This window comes from Columba livia, chromosome 11, assembly GCF_036013475.1.
Source record: "Columba livia isolate bColLiv1 breed racing homer chromosome 11, bColLiv1.pat.W.v2, whole genome shotgun sequence".
In the NCBI taxonomy this organism is placed as follows: domain Eukaryota; kingdom Metazoa; phylum Chordata; class Aves; order Columbiformes; family Columbidae; genus Columba; species Columba livia.
In genome coordinates this window covers 4,770,051-4,793,340 of record NC_088612.1, presented here as the reverse complement: position 1 = coordinate 4,793,340, position 23,290 = coordinate 4,770,051, and the positions used below count along the sequence as shown (strand labels likewise).

Genomic DNA, 23,290 nt, shown 5'->3' with positions numbered 1-23,290 from the left:
AGAGAGACAAGAGCTGATGTTGGGCAGTATATCATTAGTTGTCGGGTTTGACCTTGACTCATGACATTTTGCAGGCAGGAAGGACCACAGTGTCAACGCTTTCTGGGTGCAGGAATATTTATAGGAACTGTTCAATCCATAGTGCTCTCCCCTCGCTTTGTGCAAAGGGAAGGTGAGTCCTGTACATGGGCAACGAGTTCCTCTCCCAAAGAGACAACGTGACACTGCAGTTGCTGCCAACAAGTGGAAATTGGGCTCCTTGCTTGGACAGGCAGGATGGTCAGTGGTGCTGAGAGCCCTGCTGCAAACCAAACCCTGCCATGACAGACACCCAGGCACAAATCCTGACCAGAGGCAGGCTGACAGCCACAGCCCCAGCCCCTTTCCATCTGCTGTGGCCAAATGTCCCATTGTGGGGCCACAACCCCCAGTGTCTGGCCAAGCACATCTGCATTGTACTGAGCATGGGTGGGAGGTGGAAAGGTCCCCCCTGTGAATCCAAGGTGACAGAGCTGAGCTACTCCAGCCTGGGGACATATGGGGAAGTCCCAGGTTCCCAGAAGGTGGAGATTTTCTGGAAAAGAGCTCAGCTACAGCTCTGAGAGCAGGTTTCAGAGGTGAGCTGGACAAAGTCCAAAACCTTGCTCAGGACAGAGCTCAGAGACATCTGCTGCCTGCTGCATGGATGGGGGCCAAAAAGCTGCGAGATGCTAAAAAAGGAGAGAAACTCTTTTTTTATGCCCAAGGCCACTTTCTTTTCACCCTCAGGATAAGGTCATGGGCTTTGTTTGGGTGTGTCCCCTAGCTGGGCACAGCAAGCTCAGAGCCACCAGCACTCCTGATCCTCACCCCTGCCAGGGTATCCTGTGTCAAGGGGAAAATGAAGGATACATCTATACTGCAACCTGCAGTGCTGTCCTAAATTAGCGTTGCTTTTCCCTAGAACTTGCAGCAGTACAGCTGCACCCACTGCCTGGGGAGGGAACAGCCTCCAATGCATGTTTTGGGAAACACCCAGGTGTTTTGGGCACCACCTGCTTGCTCCACCTTCACTGGGACAGCTGGGGCCACTTTGCACCCTTGGCCTTTAAATTGAAAGTCATTGAGCTTTTTCTCTGCTTTGGGTGTAGGTGTCTGCAGAACAGAAATGAAGGTGAGCAGGGATGAGAAGATGGGGTTCTTGGAGCAGAAGGGTGCTTCTGTTTGGATGTTCTCAGTTCAGCATGTGCACTTGGTGCTTTGAAAAGTTTATTTTTGAAGTGCTATTTCAATTGGGTTGATCCTCTTTGTAAAGAGCTTACTCTCTGCTTCTGGAGGTTTTTGCTGCAATTAAGTTTGAGCATTGCTCTCTCTGTTTCTAGAGATTATCAATGTTAATTTGATTTAAATGTCTTCCTTAGTTTCCTTATAACCTGGCTTCCAGCAAAAATTAAAAAGGAATAAAAATCAATCCCAGAGCTCCTCTTCCTCTGCCCTGTTATAGCACTAGGTTTGTGACCTGGGCATAGGAGAAGAAATATCTCCTTGGACCTTCGGAAGCCTGGAGGAAAATTAAAACCCTTCTGCTGGGTCAGCCACCAGAAGGACCTTATTCAGAGCCATGGAAAGTTGTGTTGGAAGAGAGACCCTTCCTTCCTGACCAGAGGAAAGGAAAATGTGTGTCTAAATAGAAACCAAAGCTCTTAAGCTTGCCTGGAGCATCCTTCTTGCTAACTGGGTGTTTCATGTTCAATGGAGTTCAGCAGTTCCCAGTAGTGACCTGTGCTGGAGCGCAACAATCCTGGGGTAAGTAATGCTGAAATATTGGATGGAGGGTCTTAGAGGGATGCAGGAGATACTTCTGTGTTGTGCTGCCTTATTGGGAGGGTCATACCTCCAGTGAATCATGCTGCCTGATAATACTTCATCTGTTTTTGTTATTTTGTTAGTAAGGAAACTAAGGGCAGCCTCTGTTTGAGGTCTGTTTTCTTATAGATCAAGGCATCGTCTGGTTGGTATGCCATGAAAAAGCTGGCTATAATTTATAATAGCACTGTTGGTATAATTAAGTGTCAAAAGAAAAGGACGGAATAAAGCCCTTAAAGCATATTTCAGCATTCAAGGGAAACAATAGATTTTCTGTGTGAAATGCTGGCATCTTTCACCAAAAATAGTTTTCTGCAGTGATTCTAATTAGAAATGGATGTGATATCATGGAAAGAAAAAATCAGTTTTGATGGAAGTGTTTCGGTCGGCAATATTCATTATTCTTTCATTAACCAGGTGGTAATAACTCAAAGTAAAACATTTTTTTCAGTAGCTGTCCAGGGTCAAGGTAGTGACCTTGTTAAGGGGGACAGAGCTGGTAGGTGATATTCATACTGGTTTTGGCTTTAGGCGGTAAGGCAGGAGGTCATTTCTCAGGCTTGATTGGTGCCTCTGTTTAGGATGCCCACATAGTTACTGCTTAGGGAGAAAGACAGAGATAATTTCTGGAATTTAAAAATTGATTGAAGGCTTTGGAAGTCGCTGAGGACACACTGAAGTGCTGACACCATGCTGCCCCACACCAATCTGCTGTGAGCTGTTCCTCCTCATGTCCCCTCATCTCCAAGAACATCTTCACCTCAAGGCTTTCTCTGTTGCACATCTGTGGTTTTTGGTGAAGTTTTAATTACAGACCTGTGCTTTCTAATTTTTACTCCATTTGCTCTATATTGTCTAATTGGCATCTGTAACAGGGCTAGGGTAGATATGGTTAATGTTTAAGGGAATTACTGCAGGAGCAGAAGACCCTGGAGGCAGCTGAGCACCTGTTGGGTTGGCTTGTAGGATCGACACATTTGCCAGTGAATATTAAGGAACTGGTTGGGAGCTACAAGGGCAAGCAGGGGTTTTTGGCCCCCTCTTTGCTGTTGCTGGAGCCAGGGCAGGTGTGCTTCAAGACTGAGGACCTGCATTTCCACTGCCCTGCGGAGTGGTGGATGCCCTGGAGCTGCTGTGTCCCGGGCCCCTGATCCTGGGTGGCTCTGGGGTTGTCTTTGGGGGCTGGTGGGCTGCCCAGTTCTGCTGCCCACTTGCCCATACCAGGTACTTTGTTTGTTCTTCAGAGGCAATGCAGCTGCTGCCTGAGAAATCCAATTAGTCTTAAATATAAAATACATTTCACAAAACTTTGCTTTTCTTACAGCTTCAGCACACTGAATGCAATTTTAATACACTTTTGATTGATTTCTGGTTTCCTTCTGGGAGCTGCCTGGCCAAGTCCCAGTACAAAACATGGAGTTTTGTAACTAAGAAGTGTATCATTCAACATATCTTAATGCCATTGTTTATTTAATTGAACCCTGAGAATAAATGTGAACGGAATCTTAAACAGTGTATTGCTTTAAAAATGTATGTATGAGCAGTGTTTTCCTCCTGGTTAGCAAGAAGGAATAGTGGTCAAAGGGTGTCAACCATTTTTAGCAAAAACAGTTTTATAAAAAAACGTAAATACAAAAGAATGTTGACTGAAATAAAGAATTCCATTGCAATGTTAAGACAAGGTTAAAATTAGGGATTTAATATCATTTATTTAAATCAAATCACCTGAGATGTAAAACAGCTAAGACAAGTGGTTTGAAGCCTGGCAAATCTGGGTTGACAAGGTCAGAGACAGAAAGGGTAAGGAAGGGGAGAAGGTGAATTTAAGTTTTCCAGCCTGCATTTAATTTTCCCATCATGGGCAGCTCAGCCAAAGCCATTGCGATGGTGCTGCTGTGCTGTTGGTTGGGGTGTCTGGTTTTGGCACATGGATGTCACTCCATGCATTGCCATGTTGATCTGCAGGGGTGGCTGCTCCTTTGGGCTGTGTCCTTGCCCCCCCAGCAGTAATTCTCAGTCCACATGCAGGTTGTGGTGTTGCTGCTGTCCTTGGGTATCTCCAGGTGGAGAAGCTCAAGGCTTTATAGGCTCAGCTATCACTGAGAGCTAAGCTGCAGGTGACTGCTATCAGTCTGGCTCCATGGAAGTTTAGTTTGGAGCTGTCTTTAAGTCACTGCCATAATCCTTTATGCACTCTTTTCTCTGGGGTACTGGCTGTTAAAGTGAACCCGTTAGAAACATGAAGTCTGTCCTCACCACCCTCCCTGTGTGTGCCCTGGAGATTGGCAGAGTCTGAGCACAGCATTTTCCCCATCAAAGTCCTGAGCTGACTTTACTTCTGAGCTCTGGTAACACGGGCTGTGGTTACCCACTGAGACCTGTAATGACCCAACAAGCTGGGGATGCCTTTGGGCAGCCCAGGCTGCAGCAGCATTGCTCATGCAGTTCCCTGGCTGGCATTAGTCCATATTTTTTTATCAGGAAAAACCTTGATGCCTGCAGTTCTCCAGGGTGCCTACCTGAGCTCAGGCACTGCTGGCTTTAGTTCAGCTGTACTTACATTAGCCATAGTAGCTGCATAAAGACTGCAGCCCCTGCTTCTGACTAGGGCATGGTTAATGATTTATCAGTGGGGTTTTGTCTATGTGGCAAACTGGGTTTCAGGCAAAAAGGTCCTTGTGCCAGAGGACTCACTGCAGGGGCAAGCACATATATAAAATGCTCAGCTTTCAGGCAACAGAGTTTTCTTACAAGATGAAAGAATAAGCAATTTATCTCTTCATCTTTTTCAAGAGGAGTGGTTCCCTGGGCACTCGTTACTCAGCACATCCCATACTCTGTGGCTTCTTCAAAGAGACCCCACAGCTGCTCCACACTCTTCATTTTCAGTTGCTAGCAGGAGGGATTCTGGTCTCTATATTTCTTTTGGTATGCAATTCGTTGCTGATAAGGAATAGCTGAAACACAGCATGCTGCAGTCCCCTGCTGAACTGCAGCTCTGCTCAGCTCTGTGCTCTTCCTGATCGAGGGAGTAACCTGAAACGGCCCTTTAGGAGGACCCAACCTCCCAGCAGAGCCCCAGGAGCCTCAGAGCTCCATCAGCTCTGTCCTGAGCTCCTGAGAGCCTGTAGTGGTGTTGCTACACAGGGAGCGGTTCTCTGCTGTCACCCTCCATAGGAGGGCTCTCAGGAATGTATATCTTGAAAATAATGTTCTTGTGTTGTGGGTGGCTTTTAAGAGATTCTGGCAACTAGAAGTGAACCACAAGAGAGACAACAAGAAGGCTTCTCATGTTGAAGCTGTTTATTGCATTAGATATATTTGCCACAAGTTTTAATTATTTCCTCTGAGTGCAATTGCTGGTAGTATGGCATAATGATTAAAAGAAACAAACTAGCAGAGGCACTTATTGCATGCAGCTGAAATTACTAGCAAGCCCAGCAATGCAGCCCCTGCTAAAATGGACCATCCATGGGCTGTGTGGGTGGCTTTGCTGCCAGGGCTTGCAGGACGGGCATTGGGATGCTGCAGTGATGCACCTTGGGTGGGCAAGTCCCAACTCTGAATGCAAGGAGGATAACATTTCTGCTTTTGGCCTGATGTTTAGTATTGCTTTTGGTTAGAGTGCTGACGTTGTGTGATTGTAACCAGTGGGAGAAGGCAGAAATTAGAATGCATTTACAATATCTATATAAAAACAATTGCATTGACTTTTACACAGTCATCTGAAAAGGTTTGACATGAATATGTAGATGCTTAAAGAGACCCCTTTTGTCAACAGCAGGATGGACTTGACAGGCTATGCCAGAAAGTTAAGTACCTTTTCATTATAAAATAGAGCTACCCATAGGGATCTTTACTTTAGCATCATCAGGAAAATCCATAAGAAGGTTTGTACAGTTGGACAAACAGAGAAAAAAGTAGTGGCAAGCATTCTTGCAAAGAAAAATTGTTCATTTGCTTCCCCAGCATTCGTAACCCTTTGTTCTCACACAGGCTTTGCTCTTGCAAGGGTTGTGTGCTGCTGACCCTGCCAAGGACAGACACACAACTGGCCCTGATCTCTGTGTAGTCAGGCAGGATGCTCGGAGGCTTAAACTTAAGCATGTGCATAAGTTCTTAGCTGAACAGGGGCTTATCAGCGATGCGTGACAAAGAGAGTTCTGCATGCAGATATACACTGAGTGCGGTATTGGCATTGGGAAAGTGATGACAGGCTCTGGTCTTGCTCTGCATCAGCTGTGAATGCAGCCAGGTAATCTGCAAAGTGAAAGCATCTCTGGTTTGGAAATAGATTTATTTGGGATTTTTTTTGTTTATTCTGTAAGTAGCCCCACTAGTATCAAGGTGGAATATGAGATGTGGTGACTAAAAATGAGTTTAAAACTTTAGCCCAGGGAACAGAAGCAATCTCCTTTGAGCTAGGGCACCCATTTGTGTGGTACAGATAGACACACTCATGAATAAGAGAGAGTAATGTGTTTGCTCAAAGTATGGTGAACATTAACATTCACACTTGAAAAAGTCCTGTTACTGGTGATTAGCTGGCTAGCAGGAAATGAGGCTAAATAATAGCCTGATGAGCAATCTGCAGTGGGTAATTGAAGCAGTGGAGGTCTCTTGGTAGAGAATAGGAGAATTAAAGCCAGTCCTCAAATCTCCTGCCTCCTGAATGAGATCTCCTACAACAGAGATTAGTGAAATTTGTGCAGTGCAAAAGATTTATGCAAAAATCTCCATGTGCCTCACAGCCTGCTATTTTGGGAACTCTGTAATCACAGTGCTGAGCACCTTAACATCCAGACTGTCCTCAAAAATCAGGGGAATATGTAACAAAGCCAGGAGCTATTTGGCATAACTCAAAATGCTACAATCTTAGTGAGAGAGTAAATGGAGGTCTGGACAAGTCCTCTGCCTGGAGAGAACTTCCCTGGCTGTATACTAAGATTCAGACCTTCCCTATTAGTTTCACAGGAAGAGTTGTGAATCAACACCTTATTTCTGTATCTCTATGTAAAGCTCTCCAAGTGCTTTCTGGTATTATAAGACAGAAAAAACATTGTGTGGCAACTTAATATTGTTGTACCCATTTCACCAATGAGCAGACTGAGGCACATAAAGTGACTTGTGTGATCGTCAAACAAATCTGTCAGAACTGTGAATGGTAACCTTCAATGTCTATGTCCTGATTCCTTCCCAGACCTTTGGGAATGGATGGTAGGATGTTGAGGAAGAGCAGAACTAGTTAAATGCTCTTCTTGCAGATTTGTGCTTTTAAGTCTTGTCTGCATGTTTTGCTTGTGATTGCAATACTTATTCCATATTGCTTCAGCAACTCCTTAAAATCCCTTAAGCCAAGCGTGTAGTCACTAAAAAAGGCAGCTGTGAGCAAACCTTAGGGGGAATAGAGGACATGGGAATCCCCCAATCCCCACTGTTCAGATGGAAAATAACATGTTTCTAAAGCTCCCATGTTCACAAAAGCTTTCTTGCAAAATGGTTGTCTTCATGAACTCAGAGAAGGAAATGTACAGCTCTTCACCTTACACATTTGTGGGAAAATTCCTTTAAAGGTGCTGAATATCTCTGAGGTAGAATGCTTATTATTGTATGTTACTGTAACTGTTAAGCTTAGGAATCTGAGGGACAAAACTAAGATCAATGTCTCCTTGCTTATTGTCTTTGCCATTCTATTTGTGTCTCACCCCACTGAAGTGAAACTGAAAAGAACGATGGATAAAGTTGCATGTGGAATCACCCTTTGAAAATCACAGCAAGTTCTATATACTTGAAACCAGTGCTGTCCAAGACCTTTTTCTTGGACTTCTGGTGGCTACCAAGCTCATCGTAGATGGTCTGATGCTTCTGGCTAATCCATGGAACAGCAGCAGATGATAAAATGCCTGGTGTTTGCATGAGTAGGATAGAGTGAGGTGGTGCTACAGGGTCATCAGTAGTGCATGACACCCCTGGGAACCACAGTCTGACAGCTTCTGTATCCTGATCATGGGAAATACGACTGTGTTGTGGTAGGAAGTGTGTATCCAAAAAGAAGGGAGTAAGGAATTAATCTGCTCATATTACCCTATTTAACCAGGGTGCTTTAGAGCTGCTACTTACCGATGCTCTGGGATATGAAACTATAAAACCTGGGCCTTTTTCAAAACAGAAATATAATATCTGAGGAAAATATTTGGAGCAATACATTTTCAGAAAGGACAAAATGTTCTTGTTGCTTTACCAAATTCTGATGGTTACCCTGATTTTGTGGGAGACAGTAAAAGGAGGACAAACTGTGCTAGACCAAGAGTTATAATGTGAAAAGTCTGGGAAGTCTTGTGCTACTTGAGTTAATGATAACTGGTTTCAGTAAAATAAGGGTTGCTGCATAGTATTAAATTGGGCTGACTGAATGGCTTGCTGATATCCTGATCTGTTGAGCAAGAATCACTCACACCGTGTGCTCTTAGAGATATTGCCGTTACCCTGCATATCTGAAAATGGCTTTTTGTGTGTTTGCTTTCCCGGTGGGAAGAGGCCTCCTGGATTGCAGCATTTTGTGGCTCTGCCTAGTGAAGTCCTCTCAGTCATCTAGATGCTGCTCCTCCCATGTAGACGTAGGGATGGCACTGTAAGGGTCCATGATGACTTTTGCACAGCGAATAATCATCACAATCAAGAAGAGGCAGAGGAAGACGAAACATGCCAATGTCAGTCCCTTGTCCACATCAACATACACAGGCTCGGGGGTTGGTACCTCCATTGCTTATGCCGCTCTTCATCTGGGTTTCTCTTTACTCCTAACATCATCAACCACCTGCAAAACAAACATGGTGCCAGTGTCAGAGAAGTGATTGCTGCTTCTGATTATGGGGAAACTTGAGGGTAGAACTGGAAACAGAAAGATCTATGTGATACATTCTCGGAGGGGAATAAACCTGCTGGAAACGTCACAGCTGAGGTAACAGGGAGAGCTGTGAACAGGAGAAACCTTATCTCCACCTTAATTCAGCCCATGAATGCTTCTTGCTAAAACATGAGATAATAAAAAGAGATGTTAACAAAGAAAAGAGAAGCAGTGGTGAATGAACACAATCCACTTGAAACATAATCTCTTAAGAGGTACAGATGCTGTTCTTGTCTCTGTGTTTCCCAATTATAAAAATATTTCCTCAGCTAGTGTGAAGGAGCAGACAAATGGCAGAGCAGACTGTTTCCTTCCCAATTTTCTTCTCTGTCCAAACATTCCCTGTCTCTTGCTGGCACAAAGCAAAGTGAAAATTATGTGTACTTATTTTCCATAACATTTAATCTCTGGTACTCATAGGTTCTTCAGGCAAAAGAAGATTTTTAAGAACAAGATCATTTTTAAGTGGATGTTTTATCACCCAGAGAGGTACAGGTGATTATGTGCTTAGTACAAGGATTATCTCATTTGATGCAGATGTCTGCATAGCTAAAAGTCTCTTCTGACCTCATCATCTGAATCCATAACCAAAATGGCTTCAGTAGATATTGTCTCTCTTCTGCCTTTGCAAGTTTTCCTCTGGATAGTTCTTTAGCTGCTTTGTATGATGATGCTGGAGAGGAACTAACCTGGCTCATGTAATCAAGTCTCTGCCCAGGGGCAGGGGAAACTTTTCCTCATATCCACCTTTGGTCAGGGTAAGAGGTAGAAGCGTTGATGGTTACTACTGTACAAGAGCGCAGTCTCTTTAAAACAAAGAACAACAAGAAGAAGTCATTTCCATCAAATGCAATAATCAATCTGAGAATCAATCCCTGCTCTATTTGGAGAAGGGAGAGATGGGAAAAAGAAGAACTTGAACCATAGGGAGAACTGGGTTAAACATGGGTATTAAATGGCCCAGGTGCTCCCTATAACTGCATTAATGCAGTGAGGAAATCTGAGGAGCAGTTTTTATCTACATAGCTAAGTCTGCCTGGTTATGTTTTCAGTGAGCGGATGCTGCTGGCAGTTCACATCAGGATAGAGCATCGTGTTCTTGCAGCATCGTGTTGAGCCAGTGAGTGGGTGTCCCAGGGACTCCTGAACTCTTATGCCCTGGGAATTTTTCTCAGAGTGAACTGAGGACCTTGTATTTTAAAAGGTTACACTTCTCCATCTCATAATCCACTCCTTTTCAAATGGTTTTCCAATTCCACCACCTCCTAGATCCTACAAGGCAAGTATAAATCAGCTGCGCCCTCTAGTCTATTTTAAGCACAAGGACGGCAGATTTTTTTTAATTTCCTGAAAGCATAGAAGTTACTGCAACAGCCTGTCCTGCAGTAGGGAGATGAAAGAGAAGCTGACGACACAAAGTGAATGAAACAAAGCAGACATTGTGTGTATTCACCAGTCAGATCCTCAGGGTGGACCAGTGAGTTTGGGCTCATGAAAAAAATCACTGAGAAGCGGGGTCAGGCTTGTAATGCTCACCCAGCCTGATCAAAGGTCTTTTATTCCCAGAAGACTCTTATCATTCTATTTCACAAACCACAAGATCTTACATTAGTTTATAACTTCATTTGGTGAAAGAGTCAAGACCATGTGAGCAAGGCTGAGTATGAAGGGTAGATAGTTGTTTTTTGTGGAGTAGAATTTTAAAAATGCTATCAAAACTACTAAAGTAGTGCAGTCCCTCCTGAAGTACTCTTGTGAACATCCAACCAAGATGGATTTGATATTTCCCTCCTGACATTCTGGTTATCGTACCATGTGGTGGTGTTTCACACTGTTGCCTCCTACAGAATATCAGAACTACCTGGTAATTTCCATCAGTACTGATCTTTGATGAAAAACTGCATTTTCAATCAAATGTACTTTCTTCTGAAGGATAAATCATTTACTCAGCAAGTGATATGAGTTTTCAAGTAGACCTCCATTCCTTGGAGACTTTTCTCTTCAAAATGCCATCACACAATCCCATGGCTGTTGTGGTTCAAGTGCTGCATCCTCCTACTTGCCTCTGCCTGCAGGACTGTGACTGGATGATGTTTCCTATGAAACACCTGAGCTGTCATGCAGTCCCTTCTCCTACTGGAAGGGGAAAACATCTTATGGAAGGATGTGTCAGAAGAAAGCTTTACCCAGTGAGCAGAGTGAAAGAGCGTGGCATCTGAGCTGGAGTTTGCACAGGAAATTACAGTGACAGCATGAATCGAATGGCTTCAGGTTTAGGCTGATCCATTTTCCCAAAAAGTCATCATTTTCAGAGGGAATATAATTATTTTTTCCAAAAAGCATATTGAGGCTGAATAATTCACAGGCCTTACCTCCTTCTGCTTTTCTCATGAATTGATAGTGTTTCTATGCTGTGACTACTATTCTGCATTAAGTTATTAATGATGGAGAATATATCTCTTGGGGCTGGCCAGAAAGGCCAGACTCTCCCAGTTGCTCTCATTGCTCACAGCTTGACTGCTCACCTGAATCTGATTGTACACCAGCACTGTCAGAGAGGGAAACCTCCTCCATGGTTCCAGCTGGTCAGAACAGCACCAACATCATGCTTATGCTCATCCGAGTCGCATAGTGGATTAGATGTCAAAACACATTTGTTTGTTTTCTGCACTGTTAGTTATTGCAATTGCCTTTCAGCCAGCTTGGCAGTGTAGAGACAGTTATTAGTGCTGAATGGTTCTTGGTGTTGGAATGGGGTTGTGTCTGAGGCAGTTGTCTCCAGGTGAATTTATTATTGTTGGAACATACCACTGTTCTAGATCAGGCATCTGGGCACCAGCAAGAGACGGTACCCAAATGTGAAAGGAGTTATTTGCATGTATTCACCAGGGCTGATTCCTCTTGAGAAAGTCCAGCTCCTGGCTTTTACCGTGGATATGCTGTTTGATTATTTAAAAACCCTTTAGCACTGCTGCAGATGGGGATCTGCCTGCAGATACAGCAGTGCACAGGGAGGGAACAAGCTTGTTCCCGTATGAATATCCAACATGTCTTGTGTCTCCCAGCACAGATTGCTGTACAGGAGATTCAGCTATGATGTGCTTACATGAGTGAGGGTACAACAGCTGCATGTCACTCACCCCTATCTGTGAGGTGCCTGTGGTCTTCCACAGCTGAAGAACTTGTTCCACTTATTTACTAGTTCTTTGACCAGTGTGTCAACCTCCCTGTTCATTTCCTTGGAGCCCAGTGGTACATCCAGGCTTGGGGAGAGTGTGGAAGTGTCATATAGGTTGAAGCAGAGCTGGTCCATGCTGGAGGTGACCTTACCTGCACATCCTATTATCCATCTCAGCCAATGGGGATGTGTTGTGGTCCTTAGCAGAATGGTTTTGGAAATCCCAGTCTAGCTTGTGAAATCCATCGGTGCTACTGAAACAAACTCTTGTGCCGGCTCCAGACTGGTTGGCTTTGCTTTGCTCTAATTTACCAGCACAGCTGATGTTGACAGCATATGGGTGCCCGGGCAGGGGGGAAAGATTAGCAAAAACAATTATAAAGGTTCACACTTGAATGATCAAGTTTTCTATGAGTAGCTGAATGGTACAAAAATTACTCTTTTCCAGCTTGTCAGCACCCAGCTGTAGAATTGTATTTTTTAAATTTCTTCAGATTTGTTGAAAAGGTAATTTGGTTTAAACAAAGCCAAATGATGAAGGGCAACCCCTGGTTCAGATTATTATATTTAGCAGTCTTGAGTGTACACTTTTCTGTAAATCTCCAGGTGTTTCAATACAACCTCTCCCTCTCTAACTGCTTTGAGAATAGATGGGTGCCACAGGCAGTCTCTGTATCCTGGGGATGGATCTGAGCTGGTTTGTGATGGGCAGTGTATTTCAGTACCAAAAGCGACTGTGTGCGCTGGGCAGCAACTGTATCTCAGCAGCTGAGGGATCAGCATCATCTAGTTTTGGTGCCCTGGTCTCCCTGGGTTGTTCTTGTCCAACCATTCTTGCAGTTGGGAAAGTCTGCAGCCTGACAGTGATGTGCAAAACAGTCATGGACCATGGTCTGGGGATAAAGAACTTTAGTACCTCAACAAATAATCTGTCCTGAGCATTTGGTCTTTGCTCTGAGGTTTGTTTTGTGTTTCCCAGTGCTCTTTTCACGAAAGGTTGCCACAGAAGAGAGGATATATTCATTTTTTTTATGATGTGCACAAGCAGGTGGAGATATGTTAGCACCCTCTTTAGTATACCAGCTCTGTTACAGTCTATATAGCACTTGTGCTCATCGGTGCAGCCAAACTTCATTATTCTTACCTACAAAACATACTTTAAAACACATAGGTTTGCGTCTTTTTTTCCAAACCTGACAATCTTGGCACTGTCACTTTAAATATGAAGTAATAATATACTACATATATTGCAGAGAGCTGGTCTAAACCTTACTAGTTCCTATACTGGTTAATCATGTTTCCACTCATCTCAACCCATACAATACATTTAAAATGGTATTTTTTTTTTCTTCTGCACTCTTTTCCCAAAACAACAGATGTGCAGGGAGGGGAGGGATGGGAAACTATGTGATTTCAAATATACAAGCAGATCCCTACCTTCCAGACCTGGGTAGGAAGCCTGTCACATCCCGGCATAGCAGCATTGTGGAGTTGAAATCCTGACTGTAGTCATATTTTTAGATTTTTGTTATTCAGCGTGGCTTTAATGGTGTTCAGGCTCCACTCAGGTTTGCATCCACCCAGACCTGGAAGCAGTTCTCCTCAGCCCTGTGTTCTGCAAAAACAGAAGAAAATTCACCATTGCTCATCAGGCAGAACGTGGGCGTTACAGATTCATTAAGCGGTTGGGAATTGCTCCAGTGACAGCCTGAGGCAATCGAATGCAGTCCTGTGCAAGATGGATTTGTCAGACATTCCCTAGAAGTACAATTATGATACAAAGAGTGATGTTAGAGCTCAAAATCATCATGCCATTATTTCTTCTTAAACAAGGAAAATCCCCATTTTTATTTTTTTTTTAACACATAGTGAAAGATCAGCCAGGTCTGAAATGATGCTCCTCAGGAGTCTGTCTCTTTACCTAGTTTTTGTTGTGGGTTGGGGTTGGTTTGTTTTTTCCTTTCTCCTTTTTTTCACAAACGATGGCCAGAATCAAAGTGAAATATTTCAGTTGCTTAAACAAAACTATTTAGTTGATCTGAACTGATACACCAGGACTTTAAAACTACTTATTATCTAGACTTTTTCCAGTCTGGTTTGGGATGACTTTTTTTTAACACTCACACAAAATAATTTCAACCAGACAAACCCTTAAATCTTGCTGGATGACAAACCCATTTCCCTGTTCAATTTAGAAAAAGAGCAGGAGCTGAGCTCTGCAGTGGTGGTGGGAGATGCTTGTCCAGGCTGGAGGAGAATAGGTTGTGGTAGTTGAAGCTGTGAGGTGGTAAGAACCTGCCTGGTTGTTTTTAGGATGTCTGCAGAGATGGTTACTCTGAGGTGTTGGTACAGGAAGGAGTTTTAAGATATAGGTTGTGAAGGTTGGAGAGAGGAACCAGCCACAGGTGACCCCAAGTCCAGGTGAGGGGATGTGGCAGGACAGGGTGTTGCTTGGTGAGGGAATGGAGGTGAAGGAAGGTCAAGTGCTGCTTCAGGAGTGTATTTTGTGTGTGTGTCAGATGAACTCGCCTTCAATTTGAAGTTCAAATCTATAAAAGACAAGTCTGGACACTTAATCATGCTGTAATATTCTTAACAATCTAGTTTTGATTAAAAACTCACTGCCTCTGTGCACAGAGTCAAATGCTGCAGATAGATGTAGACAGATGAGCTTCTTTCTATATCCAGAGAGCAATAATATGACCGCTACCTTCATTTAAAAATTAATTGTCCTTTATGCTTACAGTTCTTTCAGAAGAAAATCAATACTGTATTTCAGTAACTCCAGCTTCCTATGAGCGTTATTTCTTCTGTGTACCTGTAGCATACAGGCAGGTTTAATCTTTGTTTTTAATCCACTGTTTAGCCTATCAGTTTGGGGTTTTTTTGCTTGCTTTACATATTGACTTCAATCTTTATGCTCAGCTTAGTTTATGAAAACTCATTTATTATTCAATCTAGCCCCCTCGGTTATGGTCAAGAGACAAATAATCTTTCCTCAACACACTCGCCTTTAGCTGGTCATAAATTACTGGATGTCAGTATTTCCTCTGAAGAATAAAGACATCATTTATAGGTTCCCAAAAAGTCAAACCCAAATAAACACATAAATCAATCCAGAGAAAGTGCTAAAAATTGCTGTTGCAAAAATGTTTCCTTCTTACATAACCCCATGGCAAGAATAACATTAATCTTCATTGAGAAAAAGATGCGAGATACACTTAAAATAACTGTGGGCTGCTTGTAATTTGAGAGCATCCTAAATCAAATAATCATTTCTCACTCACTTGAGGAGCATGTGGTATTACTTGTTAACAAAACGGGGTGGGGGGAGGAAAAAGGAGGTTATGCTTGGGAGAAGGTTGATCTTTAGAACTGTGGAGTGAACAGATGGACAGTTGGGTTCTGGAGAGAAAAGTGCCTCCAGCTTCCCGAAGTTCAACTTGCATGGATAATCTTTGATTAAACTTGACTGAAGCAATGGCCTGAGAATATCTAGAGAACTTTTTCAGAGACTGGAAGTGGTAGTTTAGAGGTAAAAAAGCAGAGTAGAATCGGTGGTGGACACTGAGTTGCTGGCTACTGGGCAAGGGCAGGTAAGTCACGAACTTCCTTCCGTCAATACTTATTTTGATAAGGAATCTGAAGCTGCTTCTCTTATCACTCAGTGATAAGCATGTGCATCCCCCTTCACTGTGGTGTGTGGCAAACACCAAGGAGTCTTAGAGAAACAAATGGATTTGGCTTTTAAGCCAAGGCTTGTAAGGTCTGAATAGATATGATATGAACTCAACAGAATATGTGCTGTTTAAGCTCTCTGCTGTTTAAATCCAATGGAAGGAGACAAACAAGCCTGTTGGTCCTGTCAGTTATTTTATGAATTAAACTGTGGCTGTTAGCCAGGAGAACTGTAAGCAAATCAATGTGGAAATTTTTCACTGCAGCAAAGCTGATAGGGAGGCAAAAAGAAAAACAACATTTTTTCCGTGGCTGCTCTGAAATGTTTTGGTTTTGTTTTGTTTGCTTTTGTTTTGGTTTCGTTTGTTTGTGGTGGGTTTTTTGTTTGTTTTTAATACAAAAACTAAAGGTGGACTTCAAGGTAAAACAGCAGCTCCTTTTTACATTAACACCTACCTTCTGGTGGTGGTATCCAGTATTTTCTAACTTGCAGGATGCTTCTTATCTTTTTCCCTTCCCTCTTGAAAAGCTACAAGGGCCTGGATCAGGTTGAGGTGTTATCAGCATTTTGACATTCAAGGAAAACTATTGTGGAGGGATGCTTATCAAAACAGCTGGGTTACACCTGTAGAACTGCCACAAACATTGGCATGGAGACATTGTGTGTCCCTGTGTCATTTCTGAACTGCTTATTTAAATTGAGAAGTCAGATTCTCACTAATGAAGGAAACTCCTAGTCAAGAAAGTATTGATTTAATAAGTCAGATGCAAAAGAGAAAAGAAATAGTTACAGGTAGCTTTGCTATAATAGAAGATGTAGGTTTTGTGTATGCAGGTGTTAATGAATCCACATTGATAATTAACTAATAAGCTTTTTTAATATAAACTTTTGTCGGGTACTTCAGAAACTTGTGGGAAGAGGGATTTGATCAAATAAATGTAAAGCAAAAATAAAGCATGAAGTACAGAGTGTGACTTTGTTCAAAACAAAATGGTACAAGGTTCACACTGGGCCCCCATCAAAGACACTGCTCATGTTTGTTCCTTTTCAGAACTGGTTTAGTTTGCAGAGGGCTGTGAAGATGGACATTTGTAGCTTGTGCTCATGCATGGAATTTATTGTGCTATTTCTTTATGGTTATGTAAATCAGAGATGTGAACTACATTTTATCTTTATACTGAAAAAATCTTGCAAAAAGAGTCTTAAAGACAGAATGAATAAGCCGTGGGATATAGAGGTGTGCCTGTGTAGCAATATGGATTTGACTGCAAAGCGGGACATGACATTAGGTACTCTTCAGCATCTGTTGCCACGTCACTGGGCAAAAATGGAACTACAGGAGGAACAGCCCTAAAGCCCTGAGATGATGTTGGGTAAGGGTGAGAAACCCTTAGAAAATGTTGGCAAAAACAACCCTACTTAAACAGATTTATCTCTCTTCACTGGTGTTAGGACTTGGAGGAAAAAAAATGTGAAACCCTAGAATGAGAAGTTAGAAGCCTCAGGTGATCTGAAATGCCTTTGGGTGAGGGCTGTTTGAGGGAGCAGTGCTTTGTGCTGTGTGAGACATCCCGAGGAGCTCACTGCTCCTCACCCTCTCAGCTGGAAAACCTGAATTGTTGCAGCGTGTTAGCTCATTTTGGTTATAATTTGCTAAAAGGAAAAGTGGAAATATCATTACTAGTTTTTCCCTGTTTTCTCAAGAGAATAGTTTTTCTATTACAATTATAAGAACTGGGAGAATGAAAATTGGCTGTGTTCACTGATGCTGAGTGCCTGGAGCACCATCTGGAATAACTGCAACCAGGCAAACAATTCAACATTACAGAAAACCTTCCCCTTTTTCAGAGCCCCCTTCTTCGTGCAGTACTCATGTACAGAACTGTACAAAAGCTTCTTTATGATGAGGATCCCGTTGGCATCCAGATAAACTATATTTTCAACTGTCTCCCAGTGGGGATGGATTGCATTTTCCTTCAGAGAGAGGCCAGACGATTTTTATTACAAATGAACCAAAACCTTGAGGCAGGACATGCATTATGTTTCCATGACAGCACTGGCAAGACTGAAGGATCCTGATAAGAATTTAAGGATAATTGAACTCTAGTCTCCAGCTCTGCAGGTAGATAACAAATAGAGCAGCCTCTAAATTCTGTGTATCATCAAGCAAGGCTGGGTGAAAGGATAAATGGCCCATTGCTTAGAAGAGCGAGAATCAGTCATGATCCTGAGTCTAAGTCCCAGCTGTTCATGGTCTCTGCCTCTTGTCCTTCACAGAACATGTGGACTGTACCTGTACTAGTAAATCACATGTGCTCAAGACTATATTTTTGGCATTGAGGCTAGCTGGCAAATGCTATTAAAGTTGCTTGACCTTCGTGGCAGGTTGTTATGCTATAATGTGGTTATATAGAGGGATGACAAAATAAACTACTGATATCTTTTAATTGCAGAATGTTTTTGACAAGTTCCAGATGGATGGGTGTGAAATAGTTTGGGTTTAATCAGAGAACAGCCATCTCTGAGATTGGTAATTCACTTTCTGAATGGGCTTTGATGGTGTCAAGTGGGCAGAATACTGATTTAGTGACCACCAGCACAGCCTGACACTGAAGACTGAGTGGTGAAAAGCCACCCGGTGGCTCTTACCCTGGTCATCATTCCTGTTCCTGCGGTGTGCTCCCTGGATCACTTCTAATTTTGTGGTCCTCAGGCACCCCAGCCCTGGGGGGCTGCTGCCAGCTTGGCTGTAATGCAGCATCCCTGAAGCAGCTCTGATCTGTGCTAGCGAAGGCTTTGTCCAGAGCTTTGTTTGGGCTTGGGGTTTTGAGGGTGATTAATGCCTTTTCATTCCCTCCTTCCCTCTCATCCCTGTCTGTATTGATGATATTACCAAGTACAGCCCATGGCCTGAGTTCTACCTGTGTTTGTACATGCTTGATTCTGATTATACTTGAAGTACATGTGCAGCCATTCCATCACACCAAGAAAGGTCCATTCCTCAGCCGAAAGCTCATTGAGTATTCTATAAAACTTGTACTCAGAACCACTCCTTAATTAAGACTATATTGAAAGGAGCTTTGATTCCAGACATGTGTTACAGCCTGATGTTGTTTTCTTTGTCGCTGCAGCAGATTATTGGAAGTGTAGTCCTTGATTAAAAAGATTGTGTGCAATTACATTCCATCTCCACATCTTCAGCTAGATCAGTAGCTTGTCAGTGGGTCACTGGGAATCAGACTGCCAAAGCCTTTGTACATGTTCAATTTATAACAGATCGTGTTTCTGGCACAGCACCCAACACTCCTATACAGCCAATATTGTATTAATGCACCATTAGCCACAAGGAACATTTTTAAGTGAATCTAATGCACAGGGAGTGATGAGGGCTTGCCTGAACTGACTCAGCAGTTTGGAAGGTCTTTTCTTCTTTGCAAGGACCACACCAATTACTGAATGTGCTCAAATGTCCCAAGCCTAAATGCTGGTTTTCTCCTTCTAGCCATCTTTATTTTTGGTTTCCAGTGGACTAGGATCACTGCAATTTGAAAGCAGTTCAGTGTGCTGAGAAATAGGTACCTTCTATTAGAGTTCTCTTTAGAACAATTAAAAATGCCAAAGGAATGACTAGTTGCTTTACCAGTACCTGAAAAAGAGGAGACTGTTCAGTTTGGGAAAATGGTGGCTGAGGAATAATATGAGCTGTACAAAATCACAGATCAGGTGGGTGGGGAAATGGTTTTCTCCTAGTTATAAAAAAAAAAAAAAAAAAATCACCAGTTTCCAAAATAGGGAAACTTGGGTGCATTCAATGGAACTAGTAGGAAATGAGCTTGAAACAGATAGAAGTACTTCTTTATTCAGCAGGTTGTGACTTTCTGAAACTTGCTGCCACAGGGGACTGTGAAGTACCAGCAGGCTCAGAAGAGGTTGGATGCGTTATGGACAACGGGGTACTGAAGGCACTAAACAAAGTCTTCCATAAAACATCCCTAACACAGCAGATGTGGTTGTTGGAGGACAGACTGGCAAGTGTGGCCAGGCCTACGTGATATCCCTAATGGGCATCAATTCTTGACACTGCCGGAGACAGAGCACTGGGCTGGATGGACCATTGATCTGACCCAGCCAACAGGTTTCTTATTTTCTAATTTCTTTGATTGCTAAGGATTTCAGGGTGACTGCTGGAAACTCCTCATTGAAAACTAAAGAGAAAAAATTAAAGGTCTGATCCTATTTCAGATTCAATCTCTATTTCTATCTCTAAGTAATGTAGCTCTAATGCTTTTAAAACCAGGCACTGGTCTTTGCTTCTTGGTTAATTCTGTCTCTTTACATTTACATATTCAGCATGATAATGATATTCCTCAAAAGCTTTTCATGCATGAAAGGAAGCTAAGCTCCAACAGCTCAGTCCTATGAATAATAAGGTGAGATGTGTCCCTGTGGGTCTCTGCCTGTCCCCTGCCTGGTAGTTGTTTGTTTATTATCACAGGCTCATTTTACATCTGTGTTCTTCGAGACTGAGTTAATTGCAAGTGCAGGCAATGGAGACCAGTTGTCTTACAGAACACTTGACTTTGGGCCAGAAACAAGTACACATCTAACAGATAGAAATTACATCCACAAATCTGTGTGTCCTGAAAAACATGGAATTACCTTTGAGCATCATCTCTACACACATGTAACTCGGTACAGAGCATCCAGCCAATCATCATTAAAACTATACAATGAGCAAGACATGAGGATGCCATTAGGATTAACTAAGTTTTCCTGCCTTGTTTGGTGTACTTTTATGTTAAGATTTATGCCAGGATAGGAACTAGCTGGACTGCATTCATACCTCATTACAGAACTAGACTTTAAGGCAAATTTTTATATATGTACAAATGCAGATCTGAAATTTTTTGTGTATTTTTCTTTGGTTTTGGTTAGTTGGGGTTTTTTTGACTGTTCTTTCCTTCCCCTTGGATTGTTTGCTCTGCAAGGTCTTCTAGCTGTCCTGTTGCTGTGCATTATGGTAAGGAATTACTCCAGATCTCCCACAGGTTCAATGTTCCACAGCTGAGCTTGGGAGCATCTGGAAGGACAAGACATTCAGCTCAAAACCAGCACTTGCTTTTCTGTTGCTCTGCTGCAGTTCTGCCTGGTGCTGTTCCATCAATGTTGGGTTCAGAAGCTGTTTCTGCTCTTGTGCCAATAACAGTCAGGTTCCTTAAAACGGGGTTTTGATTGATAAGAGGGAGAAAGCGAAGTGGCAGAAAGAGCATTTATAATTCCATTGTGGCTCAGCATGGGTCTTCCTTTAGAAGATGAACAAGGGCAAATGGTTTTCATCAGCTTTGCAGTATTTCTGACATTAGCTTATTCACAGAAATAACAAATCCCATTAGCATCTTCCCTGTCATTGCAGATTAACACTAAGAATTACCTGTCTGCAGTGGCTGAGGGAAAAAGTTTCCTATTTATTAAAATAAAACCTGTATTATTTTTGTGCTGAGGCAAAAATGAGACCTCTGTGTGTACAGCCTGGGATGCAAAGGTGTGCGAGATGCTCAGGTTTCTGTGGTGGGAGCCAACACAGGCCACTGGGATTTCCTACAGTAGGACAAGGCAAGGAGCCTTGTTTCGCTTCAGGTTGGCTACCCAGAGCAGGATTGAGTCACCTGTAGTGGGGAAGCACAGCCCTCAAGTTTAGCAGAGTTTAAAAGTTAACACTTCTAAAAGAAGGAAAATAAAACCATATGACCTCTTCTGAATAAACTGAAAGTAACTATTAAGAACTAAGGGGAATATATTAGGCAAAGATACAAGGAAGCTCCTTTAATAACTGAAACCTCCACCATGGCCCCACAGTCTGTAGGTCAGATCAGTACCTGACAGTGCTGTGCTTTCTGCTCAAGCCTACTTTGCAAATTGTGATTCAGTCCAGCATCTCTATCTGTTTACCTGGCTACCCAAACTGCACCTGCAGCTTTGAGGGGGGACAACAATAGAAAATAGCCCGAAACTGCCATAATATTTAGTTCTTATAAATACACCAAGACTCAAAATAGGAAAGACATGTATTAGCTGGTTGATAAAGAGGACAGAGTGTGGGAAGGAGGTTGGAGAGGCTGCTCCCAAACAGCCTGATGTATGTAATGTTACCAAGGTCACAACCCTGTGATGATGCCCCAAGTAAATAATGGGGCTCACATGGTAGAGCTGCCCAGGGCAGATTTCCTGGGTTGAATGAACAGTGCAATTGCAAACCATTCAAAAGCAGAGATATGCAGTGCTAAGCTAGAAAACAGCACTGTATAGGCATGTTAAAATATGATCTGCACATTACTAGGTACCTCTCTTTGAATGACTTTTCCCTAACAGAGAATAATGTTTGCCTTGCATTTACCTGACTGCAAGCACCCTTGAATTAAATTAGTTTTGCAAACATTGGGCTGGCAGTAGGCAGGTTGATTTTTCTAGAAAAATTCTATTAGTAATAAAATGCCTCATAAAAACTGCATTGACTCAACCAGGCAGACTGTGTGCAGCTAGAAACTTCTGATTGCTTCACTTTAACCCAGTATTTTTTGGCTAAACAAACCACAAATGCTTGACAAATGTCATAATCTTTCTGGCAAATGTCCCTGATGAGCATGAAAAGAAAGGGCAATGATGTCTTGAGATACAGGGTGTATTATTCACATGGACATCAGGTTGGTCAGGTTAGAGGAGATGAAGGCCCCGTGTGAGGTTCAGACTGAGTAAAGTCTGTGTCTCCAAGCTACCTATATGAAACTAGGGGGCCATATAGGCCGACAGCCTACACTTGGCATTTCCCATATGATGCAGCACTATGACAAGTACAAACTTTAGCCCTTCTCCCCCTCAACTTTTTTTACTCCCGAAAGTGCCACGCTGACTCACTACTGACTGTGCAGTGAGCAAGATGGTGGGTTTTGTGCATTGGTGGTGAGTCCATCTGTCTGAAAGCACCATCACGACATCTTCCGAGGCCTCGTTAAAACCAGGTCTGAGAGCTGAGCAGTCTCAGGAAACTCTGCTGAGCTTTGTCTGAGGGAATCCTTTCTGCCAAAAAGGATGCTGCAACTGGAACTCTGGATTCCCAAGCCAAATTCCCCTTGGTATCACCTCCCCTTCTCTGCCAACTAATAAAAACCCTCATATTCTCAAAGGGAAGTCCAAGCAGAAGTTTGACTTTGAAAAATAAATGCTGGCAATTATCTGACATTTGATATGGCCATTCTATTTATATGCAATTTCTAGTAGGAAGTATTTGCATATTATAATAGCAGCATAAAAACCTAAGCTTGACCACAAAGAATGGTGTTCAAATTACTCCCTTGGCATCTAATGAAGGTATAGTTTAAAGCAACAAGTCTTCACAGAAGCCTTAAATCTGATAGGCTGTTTTGTCCCAACTTAAACCTTCTCTAAGCTTATGAAGTAGTTTCCTGCATGCTATACTGGGGTGGTGGGTTGTTTTTGTGGGTGTGAGTTTTGTTGTTGTTGTTTTTTTTCCTTGGTGACCTACTGCAGTGGATACCAACTAAAGGGTTTGCCAGGTTTATTATAAATATAACCTTGAAACTGTATTAGCAATCTAATGGTGAAATGTAGCTAGCCTACGCATATCTGTGCATCAAATGAGCAGTGTTTAGCAATGAATGCAGAT

At 42.7% G+C, this 23,290-nt stretch overlaps 1 protein-coding gene and 1 long non-coding RNA gene across 3 annotated transcripts in view; one reads left to right on the top strand and one right to left on the bottom strand.

Annotated features, from left to right (window-relative positions):
• Positions 1-6,151: 6,151 nt before the first annotated feature.
• Positions 6,152-23,290, bottom strand: part of CTXND1 (cortexin domain containing 1) — a 34,363-nt gene continuing 17,224 nt past the window's right edge. The window contains exons 2-3 of one of the 2 annotated variants that reach the window (XR_002415400.2): positions 13,368-13,545; positions 6,152-8,662 (exon numbers count right to left, since the gene is read on the bottom strand). Coding sequence is in view for 1 of the 2 variants with exons in the window: in XM_065076524.1 (XP_064932596.1) it covers positions 8,429-8,608 (180 nt within the window). In the remaining variant the exon portion in view is untranslated. Of the gene's footprint in view, positions 8,663-13,367; positions 13,546-23,290 lie in introns of those variants that run through there. The other variant, XM_065076524.1, reaches the window with a different exon arrangement.
• The window catches only part of LOC110359899 (uncharacterized), a 45,987-nt gene continuing 37,987 nt past the window's right edge, over positions 15,291-23,290 (top strand). Inside the window, exon 1 of the long non-coding RNA XR_010475343.1 lies at positions 15,291-15,526. This is a non-coding gene — a long non-coding RNA (uncharacterized LOC110359899). The remainder of the gene's footprint in view (positions 15,527-23,290) is intronic.